This window comes from Mastigoproctus giganteus, chromosome 10, assembly GCF_048544385.1.
Source record: "Mastigoproctus giganteus isolate SK-2022 chromosome 10, ASM4854438v1, whole genome shotgun sequence".
NCBI classification, from domain to species: Eukaryota; Metazoa; Arthropoda; class Arachnida; order Uropygi; family Thelyphonidae; genus Mastigoproctus; species Mastigoproctus giganteus.
Genome location: NC_143584.1, coordinates 223,022,176 through 223,045,228, shown reverse-complemented (window position 1 = coordinate 223,045,228; position 23,053 = coordinate 223,022,176). Strand labels below are relative to the sequence as shown.

General features: G+C 35.9%; 1 protein-coding gene across 1 annotated transcript in view; it reads left to right on the top strand.

The window, feature by feature from the left end:
- LOC150079967 (lysoplasmalogenase TMEM86A) overlaps positions 1-13,673 on the top strand; it is a 46,736-nt gene extending 33,063 nt beyond the window's left edge. The window contains exons 2-3 of the mRNA XM_090383295.1: positions 7,774-8,167; positions 13,225-13,673. Of these exons, the coding sequence (XP_090239421.1) occupies positions 7,774-8,167; positions 13,225-13,673 (843 nt within the window). The remainder of the gene's footprint in view (positions 1-7,773; positions 8,168-13,224) is intronic.
- Positions 13,674-23,053: the final 9,380 nt, after the last annotated feature.

Sequence of the window (23,053 nt, the reverse complement as noted above, 5' to 3'; positions counted from 1 at the left end):
GTGACTCTATTGTCAGGGAAACGGGGAACATACTTTGTAAAAAGGATAGGTGGAATAGGACCAGGGTATGTCTGCCAGGGGCAAAGGTTGATGACGTTGTAGAGCGGATATCATCTTTTATGGGCACAAAAGGTGATATAGTTGTACACGTTGGCACTAATGATATTAAGAGTAGGAGACCGGCGGAATTACTTAGCAAGTACAGGTCACTGTTGAAAAAAAGCCGTGAATTAGGGTTGAACTTGAAAGTGTCTGCAATTCTGCCCAGACACGATAGGAGGGAGTATATGATGAGAGCCTTGTCGATCAATTCGGCCCTGGAGGGATTGTGCAAGGCTCAAGGGGTAGAATTTTTTTCAGCCTGGACTGTACTTGTTAACAGGAGAGATTGCTTCTACAGGGATGGGATACACTTAAATAGAAAGGGTGCAAGAATTTTTGCTGATGCTGTCGAGGCAGTGTTAGGTGGGTCGGAAAACTGCTAGTTGGGGGGGATACAAGGACTAATAGATTAACAGTAGCCACTGGCAGAGGTGGAAGTGATTCTTGCACTGCTTCTATTCAAATGAGCAGAAGTCTGAAAAACAAGATGCAGGATATTTCAGAGACTGCTGGTAGTCATTGCGTTACAAGTAAACACATGGGTTGTGTTAGGGTAGCTAAGAATAGAAACAGGTGCATGTATACCTGCGTGTACACCAATGCTAGGAGTTTGGTAAATAAATTTGATGAATTTGAGGTATTGCTCAAAACATCAAAGGCAGATATTGTTGGGATATCCGAGACGTGGTGTCACACAGATATAAGTAATGCGGAACTGGAATTTGGGGAATACAATGTATATAGAAAGGATAGACAGGACAGGAGGGGAGGAGGGGTTATGCTATTAATTAAGAAACACATAAAGTCAAAGGAAGTGAAGCCAGTTGACATCGATGGACAGGGCAGTGTCGAGTCAGTTTGGTGTGACATAAGCATAGGGAAATCAAAATTGAGAGTAGGAGTGTGCTATAGGCCTAATGACTCTGATGAGTATAATAATATATTGTACAAGGAAATAGAGTGGGCCAGTAAATCAGAGAGTCTTATAATGGGGGATTTTAATTTCCCAGATATTGACTGGAATTTGTGGGTTGGTCACTCGCACACTAGCAAGGCTTTTGTGGATTTATTGGATGATTGTTTTCTACATCAGCATGTTCGTGAGGCAACAAGAGGGAGCAATACTCTTGATCTGATTATCAGTAGTGATTCTTCATGCATTAAGAACCTGCAGATAAATGAACCACTAGGTGGCAGTGATCACAGTGTGTTGAAGTGGGATTTACTCAAGGAGGTAACTACCATCAGAGGTAAAGGGAAGGGCTTTTGTTTTCGTAAAGGCGACTATGATGGTCTGAGACAGTATTTAAATTCTATACAGTGGGACCAACTGATGATGTTACCAACAGCAAACTCAAAATGGGAAGCATTCAAGGAACTAATCTTGGTGGCTACCAGGCTTTACATACCAACTAAGAAATATTGTTCAAGGTTTAGGCCTAAATGGTTGTCAGATGGACTAATGAGGCATGTGGCAGAGAAGAAAAATGCATTGGATACATACAAATTAATGGGTGACATGGAAGCCTATGATAGATATAAGTTGGTCTGTAACCAAGTCACAAAGGAGATTAGGCAGGCAAAGGCAGACTACGAAAAATCCTTGGCAAAGGATGCAAAGAAAAACAGAAAGGAGTTCTTTACATACTTGAACTCGAGAAGGAAAGGGATGAATCAGATTGGTCCACTGGATATTGATGGTTCAACAGTTGAGGATCCTGCTCAGGTGGCTAACAATCTAAACGAGTATTTTGCATCTACATTCAGGAAGGAGAATGATGTAGGTAAAGTAAACATTGGCAGTGAGCTGGATGATTTTGTAATAACCGAGAGGAAAGTGGAGGAGAGATTGTTGAGGATAAACATAAAAAAGGCACCTGGGGTGGATGGGATCTATCCAGTTATATTAAAGGAGGCAGCAAAGGAAGTATGCAAACCCCTAGCCATAATTATGAGAACTTCTTTGGACTCAGGGGAGGTACCCATAGACTGGAGATGTGCAAATGTAACCCCAATTCACAAAGGAGGATCAAAGGCTGACACAAGTAATTATAGACCTGTTAGTTTAACTTCTGTTCCAGGTAAATTAATGGAGGCACTGGTTAAAGAAGCACTGCAGGATCATCTAGACAAGAATTCAGTTATAGCTCAGACGCAGCATGGTTTTGTTAAGGGCAGGTCTTGCCTGACCAATTTGATTGGATACTATGATGTAGTCACAAAAGAACTGGATGCAGGGAATAACTTTGATATTATATATTTGGATCTTAGGAAGGTTTTTGATACTGTTGCACATGGAAGACTGCTGCACAAATTGGAGCAGTGTGGCATTGGAGGCAAATTGCTGCTATGGATAAGGGGATGGTTGAGTGGCAGAAGACAGAGAGTGGTAATCAATGGACACTGCTCAACGTGGACTAATGTTATTAGTGGAGTTCCTCAAGGTTCAGTGTTGGGTCCATTGTTGTTTTCGGTGTTTATGAATGATATTGATGATGGGATATCAAGTTTAATGTCTAAGTTTGCAGATGATACAAAGGTTGGCAGGGTCGTTAAGGACACTACTGACGCTATGCTGCTGCAACAGGATCTGGAAAGGTTGAACAGATGGGCTGAGAGGTGGCAAATGAAGTTTAACATTGACAAATGTAAAGTACTACATATGGGTAACAGTAACCCCAGAGCAATGTATCAACTCTGCGGTACTACACTGACAGTGGTGGAGAATGAAAAGGACCTGGGGGTAATTGTGCAGGCAGATATGAAGTTCTCTGAGCAGTGCAGACGAGCTGCAAGAGTAGCTCATGGTGTCTTGTCAATGATATACAGGAATTTTTCTAGCAGGGATAAGGAGGTGATTATTCCCTTGTATAAGGCAATGGTTAGGCCACATCTTGAGTACTGTATACAGGTCTGGAGGCCTCATTTCAAGAAGGATGTAGAGCTGCTGGAACGGGTACAGAGAAGGGCAACAAGATTAGTAAATGGAACAAAGGGTTGCTCTTACGAAGAAAGGCTTAAGTTTTGCAAATTACAGAGTCTGGAGACTAGGCACCGGCGAGGTGATCTGATAGAGTTGTATAAGGCTTTGAATGGTTTGAGCATGCTCAATGCCAATGGGATTCTTCATCTTTCTCAGAATAATCACCTCAGAGGGCATAAATTCAAATTGAGGAAGGACGGATGTCGGATAGATGTGCGGAAATTTGCCTTTGGCCAGCGGGTGGTTGGTTGGTGGAACCGACTTCCATCACTTGTTGTTGAAGTTGATAGCCTAAACAAATTTAAAGCTCAACTGGACAGGTATTTCGAACGAACGGAGGGGTGAAATGGGAGAGGGTTTTTTTTTTTTTTTTTTGGCTGATGCTGAATAAGCTTGCTTTCTTGCATCATATGCCTCTACTAATGCTAATGCTAATTAGTGATGTTTACCGCAGTAATTATTATGGAAGCAGAACACATTTTATTGTACAGTGAAAACGTTGTTAGTGGAGTTCCCTAGGGTTCGGTGTTGGGCTCATTGTTGTTTTGTATATTTATCAATGATATTGATAAAGGTATATCAGGTTTAATGTCCAATTTTGCAGATGATACAAAGGTTGGTGGGGTTGTTAACGACAGTAAAGACAGTATGCTACTCCAGCTGGATCAAGATAAGTTGGGAAAATGGGCTGAGAAGTGGCAACTGAAGTTTAACATTGACAAATGCAAAGTACTGCATATGGGTAGCAATAACCGAAGAGAAACGTACCAACTCTGTGGTACTACACTCAGGGAAGTGGAAAGTGAAAAAAACCTGGGGGTAATTGTGAAGTCAAATATGAGGTTCGCTGAGCAGTGCAGACGGGCTGCCAGAGCAGGTCATGGAGTCTTGTCAATGATATATAGGAATTTTGTTAGCAGGGACAGGGAGATGATTATCCCGTTATACATGGCAATGGTCAGGCCTCCAGACACTGTACACAGAGTACTGTGTACAGGTCTGGAGGCCTCATTTTAGGAAGGATGTAGAGTTCTAGAATGAGTACAAAGAAGGGCAACAAGATTGGTGAGGGTAACAAATGGGTGCTCTTACCAAAAAGGCTTAAGTTTTGCAAATTGCAGTGCCTGGAGAGCAGGCACCTGCGAGGTGATCTGATTGAGCTGTATAAGGCCTTGAATGGATTGAGCAAGCTGAATGCTGACGGGATTCTTTCTCAGACTAAGAACCTGAGGGGGCACAGTTTCAAGTTGAGGAAAGATAGTTGTAGAATAGATGTGCAGAAATTTGCCTTTAGCCAGCGGATAGTTGATTGGTAGAACAGGCTTCCATCTTTTGTTGTGGAAGCTAATAGCCTAAATAAATTTAAGGCTGAGCTGGACAGGAACGAATGGAGGGGTGAAATGGGAGCGTTTTTTTTTTTTTTTGGCTGATGCTGCATAAGCTTGCTTTCTTGCATCGTATGCCTCTACTAATGCTAATGCTAAAACAAATCTGTGCTGTGACTGCTGTACGACTGAGTCCTGTAAAGATGATCCTGCATTAATTCTTTAATCACTGACTCCATTATTTTGACTGGAATATAAGTCAAACTTATATTCCAGTCAAAATTAGTTCAGTAATTACTCACTTTGCACTTAGAACCCTCTTTATGAATAGAAAAATCATTCGCACATCTCAAATCAAGAGGATCCTCCCTTGAATCCAAGATCTTTTTAAAATTATGACTAAAGATTTGCTTACCTCCTTTATTGCTTGCTTTCAGTATAATTAGATAGATTTTTCCCAGATCCTGGTGCTTTATTTACTTTAGCCTTAATAATTTATTTTCCATTTTCCTCTAAGTTATTTCATAATCATGTGTTTTCCAGTTAGAATTGGGTATACTTCTGCCATCCTCATCCATAAAAACTTCACATGTGAATGTAGGTGCAAAATATTTATTCAGCTTGTTAGAAATTTGAACAGGATTGCTAGTTATACCATCCATATTTAGCGATCCAATCTGGTTCATTCCTTTCCTTTCCTTCTGGTGTTAACATATTTAAAAGTGTTCTTTTCTACTTTCTTTTGCATTCCTGACCAAAGACTTTTCTTAATCTGCTGTGCTTGTCTAACCCCCTATTAACTTAATTTTAGACTAGTTTGTTTACTATAGACTTCTGTGTCCCCTGATAATTTATAATCATTCCATGTGACTTTTTTTTTCTCTACATCTAGTCTCAGCAGTTTAACTAAAACTTTTTTTTTTTAGCTCTAAAACCCGTGAACAGTACCTTTTGTTGTTATAAAATGAAGTTCTCTGAAATGGTCATAATGAGATCAAGTTCTCTGAAATTCTTTGTTATAATATGAAGCTCTCTGAGCAGTGCAGACAGACTGCCAGGATAGCTCATGGATTTTTGCTAATGATATACAGGAATTTTGACTAGCAGGGATAAGAAGGTGATTATTCCATTGTATAAGACAATGGTAAGGCCACATCTTGAATATTGCATACAGTTGTGGCAATGTTTTGGGCTTTGAATAGCTTGAGCCATTCAAAGGCATTCAAGAGGAAGAATCCTGATGGGATTCTTCCTCTTGCTCAGACTATCCACATCAGGAGACAAATTGAGGAAGGATGGTTGCAGAATAGATGTGTGACTAATAGTCACATTAAAAAGAGTGATTTCGGTTCACAGTTTCAAATTATGCATTACAAGTGGTATCAGGAAAAGAACCAATTGATTTGGCAATCAAGAAAAATAAGAGGATAGAAATATTGGGGATTAAATCTTGTATTGAGGAAAATAAGGTATATGGGAAGCAGGATCGAGAGAGAGAGAGAGAGAGAGAGCTGTTGCAACAAACAATAGATAGTATTTGGCAAGAAAGGTGGAACCGCTCTGACAAGGACTGTGTCACATATGCCTTCCTGCCTGGAGTCAAGGCAGTAAGAGAAATGGTTAGATGGCCAGGCTTGGATCTGATGGCTACAGTGATAGTAACTGGGCATGGAATGAGGAAAAGGTTGGTGGAGCTGGGAATAGAAAATGATCCGAGGTATGTATGTGGATACATTGAAGATACAGATCATGTGTTGAAAAATTGTGCAAGGTACACAGAACAGAGAGAAATATTTTTCTCTAAGATAGGCTCTGACTCATACATTCGCAGTGACTTATTTAAGAATAGGATTTGGTATGAAGTTTTTTTTTTTATTATGCTAAGAGAATTAATGAAATAAGGAATATAAGATTGAGAAATTAATGGATTATATATAGGGTAAATAGAGTTTTAAGAGTTTAATTTGCAGTGATGCTATTTTTATTTACATTTTTTTTTAGCTATTTTATCTTTATTTATATTTGAGTTATTTTATTTATATTTTGAGCTATTTATATCACAGTTATTTTTTCACTGAGTTTTTATATTAGCAATTGTTGAGCTTAAAGTTTTATGTGAGTTTACAGTTTGTAAAAAAAAAAAAGGAAAAGGAAAGAGAGAAAAAAAAGAACGGAGAAAAGAAAAAAAAAATTATGAAAGAATTAGAAAATGGGACAAAGGATCAATTAAGGATGAAATTATAGATTAAAGATTTGAGTGCAGATGAGCTGTTGCTCATGTAGCGCATTGTACAAGTAGTGTAGGTTAGTAATGATGCAGAATAGATGTGCAGAAGTTTGCCTTCAGTCAATGGGTGGCTGATTGCTGGAACAAACTTCCATCCATTGTTGTGGAAGTGGATCGTTTGAATAAATTCAAGGAAGAACTAGACAACTAGGAGTGGATGGATAGGTGAAATGGGATTTTTTTTTTTTTTTTTTTCTGATGCTGTATAAGCTTGCTTTCTTACATCATTTACCACTTTAATACTAATATTAAAGAGCCTAGTAGTTTCTACAATTACTTCCCCAACCACCCACCTTCCATTTAGAATTTGCAGTTAACATCATTAGTTTGTCCCACTGAAAAATATTTTAAATTGTCTAAGACCATTATTTTTTATGAAATCAAAATCTTTTCTCTTAACCCTCGACAGTGGTTACATCTTTAAGTAAATCTCACATTAATACACTATGATCACTGCTGCTTAATGGTTCTTTTATCTATAGATTGTTAATGCATGAAAAGTTTCTGCTGATAATTAAATCAAGAGTATTGCTTTCTCTTGTTGCTTCTCTGATGTGTTAGAAAATAGTACTAGTGTAGAAAAGTAATCCAATAAATTTATAATAGTTCTGCCACTATGTGTGAGTGAAGAATCCACAAGTTCCAGTCAATATCTCAAAATTCCCCATTATAAGGCATTCTGATAAATATCTATAAAAGTTTACACCAAATAAGACTGAACAAGAAACTAACTGCATTTGTATCATTAATAAATGCATTTTTCTAATGCTGCATAAAACACCAAAAAGAGGGAATGTATATCTCCATTTGCAATGTGAATATTTCAGTTCAGTTTTTAAGTACTACTATGGGATCTGTATTCATTTTTCTTAAAATCTTGCATTACAAACTAAATTGCATTTTAACTAGATAACTCTTTATAGTTTCATCGCATTTGCATGCTTTCATTTTTGCTTGTAATAAGGTACAGTTTTTATGATTATGCTCATTTATTTAATACTTTTAACTATAACTTGAAAAAATATTAAATATAATATGAAATCCAGAATGTGCTTTTTTTTTATTCTATTTTTTAGTTAAAATGTGTTGGTCCAAAATTAGTTCCATTCTTCAAGACCGTAGCCATCTACTTTGTACTTGCAATCCCAAGAGAAAACCCATCCTGGTTTGCATGTCTGATCAAGTGCCTGCCCATCTTATGTCTCTGCGGCTTTGTAATAGTTCATGGCATGAGCCTAGGAGAAAAACATGCCTATTCTAGGCGTATTCTAGCTGGACTTATCTTCTCCTGCCTTGGTGATGTCTTCTTGATCTGGCCATGTTGCTTCATGTGGGGTATGCTCTCATTTGCCACGGCACATATACTTTATATATGGGCATTTGGAATGCGTCCACTCAATTGTTATGCAGGCCTTGTATGTGTTTTGGTATCCGGAATGGGCAACTATGTAATGTATCCTGGCTTTTATGGTAAGTATATAACTATATCTTTAACAGTTTTTTAAAATTATTCTAATTTTTAAAAAAAAGTGTGTGTGGGATTAGTCTTTAATTTGTATACACAAAAATAAGTAACATGCTCTGCTCACAAAACACAAAATATAGCTATTACATTATCATTGTCTTTTATTTGGTAATTTTTTATTTGCCCACCCCCCAAAAAAAAAAATTTTTGCCATATTGATAACTACAAGGTATTTGTTTTTATGTTGTTTATTATGTCACTTTGTACACAGTTCAGTATTTGATGATGGTATGATAATGCTTGCATTTGTAAACTTTTAATAGCTAACAGTAGATAAGAAAAGGCTTTGAGTTACTTTAGTATGAGCATTAGTAGTGGCAAATGATGCAAGAAAGCAAGCTTAAAAAGCCTTAGGAAAAAAAAAAAAAAACTTCCCACATCACCTGTCCACCCTCTTTAATAATTTGTGTAATTTTTCCTTGAATTTATTTAAACTACCCACTTCCACAACAACGGGTGGAAAATTGTTCCAACAATCCATTGGCTGAAGGCAAACTTGCACACTATTCTGCAACCTTCCTCAATTTGAATTTATGCTCCCTCATGAGTGAAATCTAAGCAAGAGGAAGAATGCCATCAGCATTTAGCTTGCTCATTCAGATCACCTCACAGGTGCCTAGTCTACAAATGCAGAAATTTGCAGAACTGAGGCTTAGTAAGCTTACTTCTTGGTAAGACTACCCTTTTGTTCACCTCACTAATCTCATTGCCCTTCTCTGTACTGTGCCAGCAGATCAACATCCTTCCTGAAATGTTTCCTCTGGACCTGTATGCGGTATTCAAGATACGATCTAACCATTGCCTTGTGCAATAGGATAATTACCTTCTTATCTCTGCTGGAAAAGTTCCTGTATATCGTTAACAAAACCGCATGAGCTTGCCTACAGTGCTCAGACAACTTCATATCTGACTGCACAATTACCCCCAGGTCTTTTTCCTTCAACATAGCAATATATACGTATGTACCAACTGTGTAGTACCACACAGTTGGTACATTAATTCTGGGATGTCTGCTACCCATATGTTATTGCATTTGTCAGTGTTGAACTTCAACTGCCATTTTTCACTCTAATTTTTCTATATCTTGTTGCAGTAGCTTACCCTGATTTAAAGTCATTAACAATCTTGCCAACCTTTGTATTATCTGCAGATTTATACATTAAGCCTGATATACCTTCATCAAGAGGCCTCTATAGCTGAGTGGTGAAGAGTGGGAGTACAGTAGCACACACTCTTTGAGCAGTCAGGGGCTTGAACTCTTGTCTTGTCTATAGGGACCTCCCGTAAATCCAAAGATGCTCTCATAATTATGAGACTGAGGATTTCCTTACCTCCTTTGCTGCTTCCATTAATATAATTTGATAGATCGTATTCGCTCCTGGTGGCTTTTTTATGTTAACCTTCAACAATTTCTCTTTAATTTTTCTCTGTTATTGCAAAGTCATTAGTAGCATTAGTATCATTAGTAAGAGCACCCCTTTTTCTTCGTAAGAGCACCCCTTTGTTCCATTCACTAATCTTGTTGCCCTTCTCTGTACTTGTTCCAGCAGCTCTACATCCTTCTTGAAATGAGGCCTCCAGACCTGTATACAGTACTCTAGGTGTGGCCTGACCATTGCCTTATACAAGGGAATAATCACCTCCTTATCCCTGCTAGAAAAATTCCTATATATCATTGACAATACACCATGAGCTACTCTTGCAGCCCGTCTGCACTGCTCAGAGAACTTCATATCTGCCTGCACAACCACCCCCAGGTCCCTTTCATTCTCTACCACTGTCAGGTGCAGTACCACAGAGTTGATACATTTCTCTGGGGTTGCTGTTTCCCATGTGTAGTACTTTACATTTGTCAATGTTAAACTTCATTTGCCACCTCTCAGCCCATCTGCTCAACCTTTCCAGATCCTGTTCCAGCAGCATAGTGTCAGTAGTGTCCTTGACAACCCTGCCTACCTTTGTATCGTCTGCACACTTCGACATTAAGCTTGATATACTCTCATCAATATCATTTATGAATACAGAAAACAATAATGGACCCAACACTGAGCTCCGAGGGACTCCACTAATAACATTAGTCCATGACGAGCAGTGTCCATTGATTACCACTCTCTGTCTTCTCCCCCCCCCCTCAGCCACCCCTTTATCCACAGCAGCAATTTGCCTCCAATGCCACACTGCTCCAATTTGTGCAGCAGTCTTCCATGTGCAACAGTATCAAAAGCCTTTCTAAGATCCAAGTATATAATATCAAAGTTATTCCCTGCATCCAGTTCCTTTGTGACTGCATCATAGTATCCAATCAAATTGGTCAGGCATGACTTCCCCTTAACAAAACCATGCTGTGTCCGAGCTATAGCTGAAGTCTTGTCTAGATGATCCTGCAGTGCTTCTTTAACTAGTGCCTCCATTAATTTTCCTGGAACAGAAGTTAAACTCACAGGTCTATAATTACTTGTGTCAGCCTTTGATCCTCCTTTGTGAATTGGGGTGACATTTGCACATCTCCAGTCTGTGGGTACCTCCCCTGAGTCCAAGAGTCATTTAGATCTCTAATAGATTTTGACGAACTTCTGGCATTCCCTCCCTAAAAAAACTCCTGAATGGTTTATTGGTGAATATAGATGCACAATACCTATTCAGTTTATTGGCTATCTTGTAGGTGGTAAATGACTTTCATCAACCGGTGAAATACCACCACTTTGCTTATTGGAAGTTTGAAGTGGTGAAACCCATGTTTAGTCTCTAGACCAAAGTTTCCGGCATCCCCCTCCCCCCATACTTCTCCTTCAACCCATGCATGGTACTAAGTACTATAGGTTTTGATACCTTTCATGTTTGGGGTTTTCATAAAAAAAAAAAAAAAAAAAATCTCAACAGAACCAGCAACACTTAAATTATTAATATCAAGTGGACCAATGTGATTCAGCCTTTTTTTCTCTACTGTTAATATAAGTAGTCTTTGCTGCTTTTCTTTGCCAGAGACTTCTCATCTGCCTTAGCTTGCCTAACATCCTTTGTTACTTGATTTCAGGCTAGTTTATATCTACCATAAGCTTCTGTATCATTTAATACTTTATATGCATCCCGTCCATTTTTCTTCTCTGCCACAGGTCTCATTAGTTCATCTGACATCCGTTTAGTTCCAAGCCAGGAATGGTATTTCTTAGTTTGTACGAAAAGCTTATTAGCTTCTATGATTACTTCCCTGAATGAACTAACAACAAATTCTAAATTTCCATTTAGAACTTGATGTTAGTAAAACTATCTGTGACCATTGTAGTCACCCTAACAAAAGCCCTTCCCTTTACCCTTGATAGTACCTATGTCTTTAAGTAAATCCTACATCATTACATTTTGACCACTGCCACCCAGTGGTTGTTTTACTTGTAGATTCTTAATGCAAAGAATTGCTGCTGATAACCATATCAAGAGTATTGCTTCCTCTTGTTGCCTCTCTAACATGCTGCCGTGGAAAACAGTCATCTGATAAATCAAACAAAAGTTTTGCTAGCATGCGAGTGACCAATCCACAAGTCTCCAGTCAATATCTGGAAAGTTAAATTCTCCCATTATAAGACATTCTGATTTACTGGCTACTCTGTAGAGTTGTTATACTCATAATAATTAGGTAATAACATACTCCTACTCTCAATTTTTGTTTTTACAGTGTTTATGCCTCAACAAACTGACTCAACGTTGCACTAGCTACCTGTGTCAATTGGATGCAGTGCCTTAGATTCAATATTAGACTCCATCTTTTCCTGTTTGCTCTTTCTGCACTCCCCGTATTCAAATTCTATATCCCTTATGTCTGAGTGACACCATGTCTCTGATATCCCTACAATATCTGCATTTGATGATTCCATCAGTACTTCAAATTTATTTACTATGCACCTAGAATTAATGTACATACAAGTATAATGCACCTATTCTTATTCTTAATTACCCTAACACTTCTAATTTATTTACTACTTCCATGATGACCCACTGCAATACTTAAAATCCCTGACACCTTGCTCTCCAGGTTGCTGCATGTTCCAATAGAAGCAGTGCAAGAATCATTTTCACCTCTGTCTGCAGATACTGTTAATCTATTAATTTGCATATCTCCCCAGGATATCAGTTTTCTGACCCACCTAACACTGTCTCTACAGCATCAATGAATATTCTTACACCTGTCTATTTAAGTGTATCCCGTCCCTGTAAAAACAGTCTGTCTTGTTAACAAGCACAGACTACGCTGAGAAAAATTCTTTACCATGATCTTTGCAGTCTCTCCTAGGCTGAATTGATTGACAAGGCTCCCAACCTGCACTCTCTCCTGTTGTGTCTGGGAAGAATTGCATACACTTTCAAATTCAGTCTTAATTTGCGACTTTTCCCCAGCATTGCCCTGTACTTGTTTACTAAATCTTCAGATCCCCTACTCTTAATATTGATTAGTACCAACTGCTACAACAATATAACCTTTTGTGCCTTTCAAAAATGATATCTTCTCTACTTTTGCTCTCTGGCAGACATACACTATGCTGGTCCTATTCCAAATGGATTAGGTAAACTAAATGCTGATGGCATCCTTACTCTTTCTTTGATGACACACATAAGGGGACAAAATTTAGATTTAAATAGGATAGTCGCACGATAGATGTATGAAATCTTGTGTTACAGCTAGAGAGTAATTGATTGTTGGAACAAATTTCCATCTGCTGTTAAAATGGGTAGTTTTAATAAATGTAAGGAAAGATCAGAGAAATTATTAGAATGGATGAGCAAATGATGTAGTTAGTTATTTTTTTGGTTGATGATTGTATAAGTTTGCTTCTTGTGTCATTTGCCATTGCTGATATTAATTGGGAGTTGACTGTAATTCACATTAAGTAGTTCACTTCGCTTTACAAGAAAAAACTGATACATGCAAAATAAATCTTGTTAAAATCTTTTTTGTAATTAGTACGGATACAAAAATATTTAAAATAATGATATTGTTATTTTTTAATAGGGACATATACTGTTCTAGTACCTATATACATTTTCTTGTTGATGTTCATGGTTTGGAGAGCTGTTGCAAGGGTTCAGCTCTTTGAAGATCTCTGGACTTGGACAAAATTGTGTTCCTGTGGAGGTGGAATACTGTTTGCTCTTTCAGATACATTAATTGGTGTAACCATGTTTTGTATGCCTATTCCATATGGACAACACTTAATAATGGTGACCTACTATGCTGCACAATTGGGAATAGCTCTTTCAGTAGTAGATAGCACTGCCATAGCAGTAATCAGTGCTGCACATGCTACACAGAATAACACGTCTTGCTATACACTCCTACAGGAAAATAAAAAAGCATCTTCTGGTGGCAAGTCTTGCCAACTACCTCTAAAAGGAGCTTCCAATGCCGTAAATACATTGGCAAATTTCAAAACTGTACCATCTTATTCAAAACACAAATGAGAATTGCTATATTTATTATTTTAACTAAATCTTCCTCAAAGGACTAGTTGTTTTAAGGAATGTAATGTCTTGCATAGTTTAAAAGCATAATTTGTACCATTCTGCTCATTTAATGATTTGGTGGTTATAAATATTTTCTTAAAAATGACATGGTATCCACAAATTTTGCTTAAATTATTACAAAGACTTAATATTTAAGTTTGCATTATACACTCTTATACCATAATGAAGTTTATTTGTATTGTTGATTTATTATGTATTTCTTATTACATAAATTGAAATTTCTTTAGTGTTATTGCTATGGAAGTACTCATTTTTAATCTTTTTAGATAACAATAATGAAAATTTGAAGTAAAGAAATTTCGTGAGATATTTTATTATTTTCAAATAGTTGTAATTTCCATTGCCAATATTTTTCCTGGTCACTGCTAAATATTTTTTAATATTTAGCAGTTAATTATATATATATATATAATACACATTTAACATGTTACCATAAGTTTGTTCAAATAATTTTGTTTACTTCAAGCCTGGTTTGCCTTTGTATTTCTTTTATTAGTGTATAAAATCTGTTAAACTCTAGTGATGTGCTCTATTGAATCGTTAATATTGCATGTTATATAATGTTCTGTAAGAAAAATTTCTAGTGAACCTTTACTCTATATTCTTTCAAGTTGCATGCTAGTATATCTTTTCAGAAGGTGTAAAGAATTAAGAATTTATGCACTTTTAAATATAGTTTGTATGCTAAAGAATATCTTCTAATGTTACTTGTGATTTATGCTAATTATGTGAACATTTGGTTTCTTTACAGTGTAACTAAGAATTTAATTATTGTATACTGTAAAGTAATTAAATATAACAGCTCATCCAGAAAGCACATGCTGCAAAAATATTTTTTAGTTTACCCCAGAATTTGCATTTTTTGTGCTTCATGTGTCATTTTCTGGACAGGCCCCCAAATTCTTTAGTTTGTAGCTGATGTGATTTGTGTGTATTAATTATTTCTGTTAAATAAATATCCGTGTATTCAAGGTACAATGTTAAAGTACTACATTGAGCAACTTGTTTTCTATTGTGCTGGTTTTACTGATTATATGCTTGTGTAAGTGTATCTGTTGGTGTGGTGGTGGTGGGGAAGAATGGCATGAGGACTTTACTGCCTGTTTAGTGCTTTTAGCAGTGAGTTTGTCAAATGTGTGGCCTCAAGGAAGTGAGTTTTCTGTTAGCAGAAGACCTGAAGTAGATTTTTTGTGGAATTTAACTTTTTTTAAAAAATGAAAGCTTTACGTAAATACTTTCAAATGTTAATTTGTTCTTATTTTGACTTTATCACCCAACATTAGAATGAAGTTATCCTCAAAAACATCAGAATTAAAAAAAAAAAAAAAAAAGCATAAAGGAAAAAATATTCATTACCTTTTTTTTTTTTTTAATATCTACTACATCTTTATCATTTTGTCACTGTTGGAGACTCAGCTAAGAGGTGACAGCACGTTATTGGAAGATTTCAAGGCAGTTTGTACATAAATGGATATATTGTTATAAAGAATTAAAAATCAAGGGTTAAAAAGAAAAGGATCCATTTCAGAAGTTAGAAGGTGTATGGTTCAAAAACATGATCTGTTGTCATCGGATTATTAGTAAATAAAATATTTACTTGCAATGTGATGATATTTTTTAATCGCCACTAGTTATGTTATGAGCTATTCTGTTTTAATTTTCTTGATCTCAAGGTACAGAGGAATGTTGAATAACATTTAATATGCATATACACATGGGAAAAGTATAAAAATATGTTGTCTTATAAATTGATCTTCCAGCTTCAATATATCTTCAGGTCAGTTATTTAGTAGTTAGTTGCAATTGTTCAGTAAACTACATGTGAATGTTGAGATTATAGATAATGTAGAGCATTAAAGCTAAAGTAATGGATACCAGTTTCAATTTTTTTTTAATGAAACCCCCAAACACGAAAGGTATTAGAACCTGTAGTACTGTAGTATCATGCATCAGTTGAAGGTTGAGAAGATGAGAGAAGATACTTGTTGACATTAGACTTGAATTTTTGTAGATTTTAGGAAATTTGTAATTTCCTAAAATCTACAAAATTTTGTAATTTTAGGAAATACATAGTGAAGAGAGGTTGTTTCTAGAAAAATGGAAGTTGAAGGAATAAATGAGAAAGAAAAGTTGGACAGTAAAAGGATGCTGACTGATTGCAGCATGTGTTTGTACTGGTTTGGAATAACAGGAAGTGGGGGAATTATAAAAGCCAATTCAGAGGAACACTGCCCATGGAAATATCCATGGAAAAGACATGCAACATACACAGAATGTCTTTGAGACGAAGAATAGAGAGACTTTATAGAGATGGGTCATTTATTAACCTAACTGCTCTCTTTTAAATGGAGCCTTCTCAAGCATTGCAGATTTCTGAAGCTTGAGAGAGGCTTATAGACTCCATTCTGAATTCTGGGGCAGTGCCCCCCCCCCCTCCCCCCCAACATTCAGAGGTGGGGGAACTGCCCAAGATACTGGAATAATATTCAATGGTAGGTCAAGTGAATTTGAAATTTGTTCAGAGTGAGTAGCTGCTTAGAAGAAAAGTAATGCCGAGAGTGGAGGGAAAATAGTTTTTTAGATGCAGAAAAAGCAATATTTGTGATGTGCTTATGCCAATTAGAAGTCAGAGAACATGGCATTATGTCCCTAATAGAAACACATTGTCTAGAAATCTTGAGTGTTGTTGAAGATAAGTGTGGGGCAGACAAATCCTTTTTGCAAGATGTAAGACAGGACTGAGTTTTAGAAAGATTAAATTTAACTAAGTTATCTTTGCCCCATTGGAGAATTACCTGGAGATCAGCAGTTAAGGAATTGGTAGTGGATATTTGAGAAGTTGAAGATGTTTGTGCAAGGAAAGATTTCTCAAACTAGAAAGTGGAATACAATGTGCTGGCATCAGCAGAACTATGGATAGGATTTCCACTCAATAGAAGAAAGTCATTAATATACGAAAGAAATGGAAGAAAGAACCGAATCTTGGGGAAACACCAGCATTAGTAGAGAAGTTGAAAGACAGAAAGCCATTTACCATCACCTGCAGTGAGCAGTAAGAGAGAAAACTGGATACCCATTTTCAAAATATAGTCAGCAATTGATAAGATAGATGCTTATTTAGAAGACCTTTATGCAAAACATTCAAAATCATTAAAATTATCTTGGCTTTCTAAGTCACTCAGGCTTGGAATGAACTCATTGAAAGTCCAGAAGTCCAGTTCTATATTTTACTGTACTGAGGATTTCATAAATGCCATTGCAGTGATGTTGGAGAAGCAAATACCAAGTATTTTAATTTGGACTACCTGCCTTTAGTCAGCTTAATTGAACTCTTATCCCTAGCCAAAACAGTCCCAGTGCCTGCATATAAAAACTGCTCCATAGAGACTATAAAGATTCTGAACCCTAAACCATGAAATCCCAGTAGCCAAATTTTTACTTGATGAATCCCTGGAACATTCAAGAACTACCACGAGTTAGATTTTTCATTGGACTAGTTTTATTATTTGAATGATTGCGTACTATTATATATAGCTCTTGGCTACTTTAAGGAGAAACAATCCATTCATCAAAATTATAAATGGAACCTATTGACCCACACTGTCATGAAGTTCATTGACAAAAAAAAAAACTCTTTCAGCAGCTGAAAGAGACTTTGTTCCTATATGATAAGAATACTAAGTAAAGAAACAAAATCATTTTAACTCCTCTCTACACCAGGAAGCACTAGTGCTCCCCACTCCACCAAATGAAATGGGAGGATCAAATCCTTTGGTTTTCCTCCTTGCCCAAAGCAGCAATGGATTCACCATAGGTCATTAACTCAGTATGGCAAACCTTAGCAAGATGAATATTAAGCTGGGAAATGCATCTCTCCCCCCCCCCACTTTTTTTTTTTTTTTTTCAATAAAAACTTAATATGTTGAAATACTTAATAACAGAAGTTTCACAGAAAAGCTTATTTCCTTACATTTGTACTACATAGTGTAAAAATGTTTTAGAATTATCCTAAAACATTTCTTCCATTAAAATTGATGGTGCATATACATTAATTATATTCATTAGGTTGAATGTTCACTTTTATTTTCATCATTCCTCTGTGCTGAATGAATACAACAGGAAAATGATCCTGTGATTTGCTCCATGTGCATGCTTGCATGCTCTACCAATGTAAATATAATATTTATCAGCCAAATCTTGAATACTTCATTTATTTCCTAGTTCAAGCTTGATATGCTTGCTAGCATTTTCTCTTTTAAAATCTTAATTAGAAGCTGTTAGTTTTACTCCAGTGCTAATTAGTATTAGATTAGCATACATATTTTTAATTACCATCATGAAAAATAAAGTTTATAAAGTTTTAGTTAAATGAAATGTTCTTTCAGCATAGAATTTCTTCATGTATATTAACGTTCAAGTTTTAAACATTTGCTCATTGCTCTCTAATATAGTTGCTGCATGTATGTTTTCTTAATAATCACAGTAATCTCCCAATTTACAAATGCCATGCATTCCTGAAGAGTAATTTGTATATTGAAAGTTTAAGCTGGGAGTGTGTTGTTGTTTTTTTTTTTTTTTCCTCAGCCTATCACTTCTCTCATACACATAAATAATATGACATGAGGATGTGTGCCAGAAACAATTTTTACCATCTTTTTTATAGTATTGTTGATACATTTGATGTGCTGGGGGGAAGAGCTTATAGCCCACCCCCATTTGGTCAAAATAGCATGAATAAAGTGTAGTACTGTATTATTTGTGCAGGAAAGAACAAGAATATTGAAATAACTAATAATATGCTTCATTCAAAAATCTGTGTTTATTTTAAATTTCTTTACTGAAATTGTATAAAAAACAATTTACTTATAATAAACAAAAACAATATGCATATTTTTTTATATGCAAATATATAAACATTATATATTTTTATTCATAGTACACTATGCATAAAAATACATAAATGTTTTAAAGTATTTTATTCTCATTCATTTTATTTTCAAATGGTGGTATTGTGTGGGGTTACTGAATTTGAGCAAAGTGTGCAAGATTGAGCTAAGAGTTCATTTTGAATTTCTGCTGTCAAAAATTCTTAATAAGATTTGAAAGTTTATAAATTGGTTGTTCTTAAATGGGGAGATTACTGTATATATCAGTTTGAAATCTTGTAATCTAGTAAAAGCTAATAATATACTTTTAAAATTTTCTAAAATTAATTGTAAAATAAAACATTCTTCACTTATAAAGTTAGTTAAGAGTGTTACATTTCAAATAGCATTTACTCTGAAAGTCACTTAGATTTGAATTGCAACTGAATTTATTAATTTTTCTTAAAACTGTTTTTACTCATTTTTTTTTCTTTAATGAGCATGATCAGTTATACGATATTTATAAGCAAAAAAAAAGGGAAAAAACACTATTCTGAGAGGGAAGTAATGAAAACTCTAGTTGGATCATTATAGAGGGTTGCCAAATTATTATACTTACCTGAGTGGTTAACTAACCTCTTTGGTGTTTTTGCAAGGATTATGAATAGTATTATATTTTTAATGATTTCTTTTTGTAACAGAATCAAACAAAAGTGTAATAAAACGAATAACAGAACTTTATATTTTTTAAAAAATTTGTTCGCATATCAGTATTTAGCAAAACCATCGTTTTCAATTTTTAGAGCTTCATTTCTTCTGGCCATGCTAGAAATGCATTTCTTAGGTCTTGGTTAAATCTGTCTAATTAGTTATTTCCTTTGAAATTTCTCTTTTAAAACTTTCACAAACATAACATTCTGAATTTGTTATATTGGGAGAGGTCCCCAACCAACTTATGGCAGCATAGTTTAGAATCATTGCAGTTTAGATACTATTCTTTTAATTTGGGTAGGAGTCTGGTTTCCAAAACATTTAATTAGAGAGAGAGAGAGAGAGAGAGAGAGAGAGAGAGAGAGAGAGAGAGTGAGTGTCTTTATTGCAACAACATTTCATTGTAGCTGGTTACAAGGTTAAAACAGTGTTGCACTTTCCCTTCATGGCCAAAAGGCCAGGGATTTACAGATAAGGTGTTAAAAAAACATTAAATAACATAAGAACAATTTTTGGTAAGTGACATTAAATGATATAGGGTGCTGTTAATTTACATAAGACATTAAGGTGACTAGAACTGCCATTAAACAAATTACATTACAAAGATAGTGTACAATGAGATTTAGAACATTAAACTTAAATTAACCAAATGACAACTGATACACATACGATTTACATTAGTGACTATTGTCCTCACAGTTCATGGGAGAGAGCAGTGACAGGCTCATTTTCCATTGTGCTCATTAGTTAATTCACGGGGATCTCCAAGTATGCTGCCTTTGGATGTGAAGAAAGAAGGCTTTTCCTTGTGCACACTGTCTGAACAAATGTAGAGTATTCCTTACTGGGAGCAATGGTGGCACCACTTCTCCTAGGGTTGCCATTCCCTGTTTTAGGAGTTCGGTGATTGGCAGGTATGGCTAACAGTTCACGGTCTATGGGTGTGTGTGGGGCCAAGTATTCCACATCTATATCATCAGTTAACAGCATATTTCTGAAGGTCGTCATCGATGTCCTGTATTCATCTGACCATCTAGTATGGTAAGAAACAATCTGATAGGTAGAAGCGTGAATGAAAAGGGCAAATAGTTGGTGGCTCTGAGCTGGGCAGGTGGAATCCTCCAGCCACAGAGATTCCAGAATGCAGATGTGATCAGACTGGACAACATTTTTACTGTGATTACCAGTCTTTTTTTCATCAGTAAAAGAGGGCAGCCTGGGGATTCCCAGGACCTGGGTCATTTTGGTCGTATGAACATGGGGTGGTAACCTATGCTTGTAGGTTTCCCATTTGAAGAGCCAATGCTGCCCAGATTTCAGCTGCATAAAGTAGTGGGGAGTATATAATGGTCCTGACATATTTTGTTGCTGTGACCCTGCCTGAGATGTAATACAGGTGTTTACACATTTATGTAATGCATTACTGGTTTTTGATGCATTATACCATTTACATCGAGACACCTGTTTCATTTTCTGCTAAGAAAGACCATATTGTGATATATATATATAAAGGATATTTTACTCTTTCCATGCACTCCTGGTTGCATTTTTCATTCAGCTTTAGATGGATAGACTTTTTATCTGGTAATATTTTATTTTATCGAGGACTCATCTGAGAAGCAAACCTATGAATGAAAATCAAAAATATGGCTAGGTTCAGTTTTAAAGAAAAAAAAAAAAAAAGAATACATCTTTTATACATGAAAAAATACGCAAACATTATTCCTGTCATTTTCAGTACAGTTCAAATGCTTTTTTTTTTCCTCTCATTAAGTTTTTCAGAGGTCTACAACATTTGAATTCCGATACAATCTGATACACCTATACAAGCATCCTGAACAATTTTTCTTATTATTTCTGTAGGTTTTTGTCTGTTTTCCAAACAAATGCACTGAATCTGAATATTACTTTTGCTTCTTGGTATTGTAATGCATTTTCTGCTGAATTTACCAACACTTAGTTTTGAAGGACTTGTTATTTTTCATTTTACTATTTATATACAGTCAATTCTGGTTATTTGGGACACATCGGGACTAGTGCATTTTGGCCCAATTAAGCAGCTGTCCCAATTATCTGAAGTTTCATGTAAAAGAAGTTAAAAATACAATGGACCCCCGCTTTACAATTGGTTCACTGTACGATCAAATCACATTACGATGGAGTCACCATAGTAAAGTACCATTCACTATTCGATGTATAGTAAGTGCTGGTCATTGTGATCACATTTGTGAATTGAATTTTAATTCTATTAAACAGTGATTCTAATTAGCGAAAATAGGAGGAATATTATGCACAGGCTATAAAAGTAAAGATATATTAAGCACAAATTTACCCTTTATTACCTTACCAATTAAAAAATTAAATGATACATGAAAATCGGAAGAATATATGTGATAATCGAAATAATTAATACGTACTGTAATATGTACATACTAACTAGTTGACATTTCCGTTCACTGAGGCGCCTCTGTAGCCAGGTGGGCAGAAGCAGCAGTGTCTAGCACACGCTTCTTGATTAGACCGGGGTTCGAGTCCATGACCACCAAATATGGCGGATGCAGAAAGGTCAGGGAATGACCACCGCATATCCCCGGAGCAATATGGCCTTAGTTGCTAATGCTCCTAAAAACCAAATAAAAACAAACAAAAATAAACTGTTCCCTGACATTTGTGGGTGGGAATTAAAATTTAAAACAGTAAAAAGATAAGTAAGCAATAACAAAGAACATGGCACACACAAATTGTAAGTAACGTGCAAATGAGAACGGAGTAACAGGTTACAAAGCTTTACAAATAGGACTGAAGAGAAGATTCTGAAAATTTATTTTTTTATATGATTGAAGATTCCATGGAAGTGTAAACATATTTCACCATAATAACCCACAGAATTCTAGCTGTCGGTATTATCGCTAATTCAATAAGATTGAGTTTACTATCCATTTATGATAGATTGCACTAACAGAAAAGCCCAATAAACAGGTGACTGCTAATTGTTTTATGGTTGTGACCTCCAGAAATCCAGCCGAACCAGGTGGTACGGCCGGAGACAATCGTAGGGTAATCTCCAGTGCTTGCAGTCTCCTACCCCGATTAAATGACATGTTGTCCCAATTAAGCGAAGTAAACCCTGGCTATTTTCTCGATTAGGTTCTGTTTTTTAAGATTTGTCCCAAATAAACGGCTGCCCCGATTACCGGTGGCCCAAATAACCGGAGTCCACTGTGTGTGTGTGTGTGTGTGTGTGTGTGTGTGTGTGTGTGTGTGTGTGTATAATGTTATGTGGTTATTACGTTTTAGATGTATATATTATTTTAGATTTGCGTGTTCTTCTGTGCTGCGTTAATGCCATTGTATTTTTGTCATAGGCCAATTGTACTTATACGCCCTAGTATATATTCGTTTAATTGTAGATTGTTACTGATTATTGAGGTTTTTCATATAAGTATTAGTGTTCATACAAATCAATCTACAATTAAACGAATATATGCTGGCGCGTATAATGTACAATTGGCCTATGGCAAAAATACAGTGGCATTAATGCAGCACAGAAGAACACACAAATCTAAAAGAATACATACATCTAAACATAATAATCACATAAGATAACCAAACTAGGATAACTTGATTACAAATTTGTATAAACACTAATACTTATATGAAAAACACCAATAATCAGTAACAATCTACAATTAAACGAATATATATATATATATTTTTTTTTTTTCAATTTGTGCAAAAAAG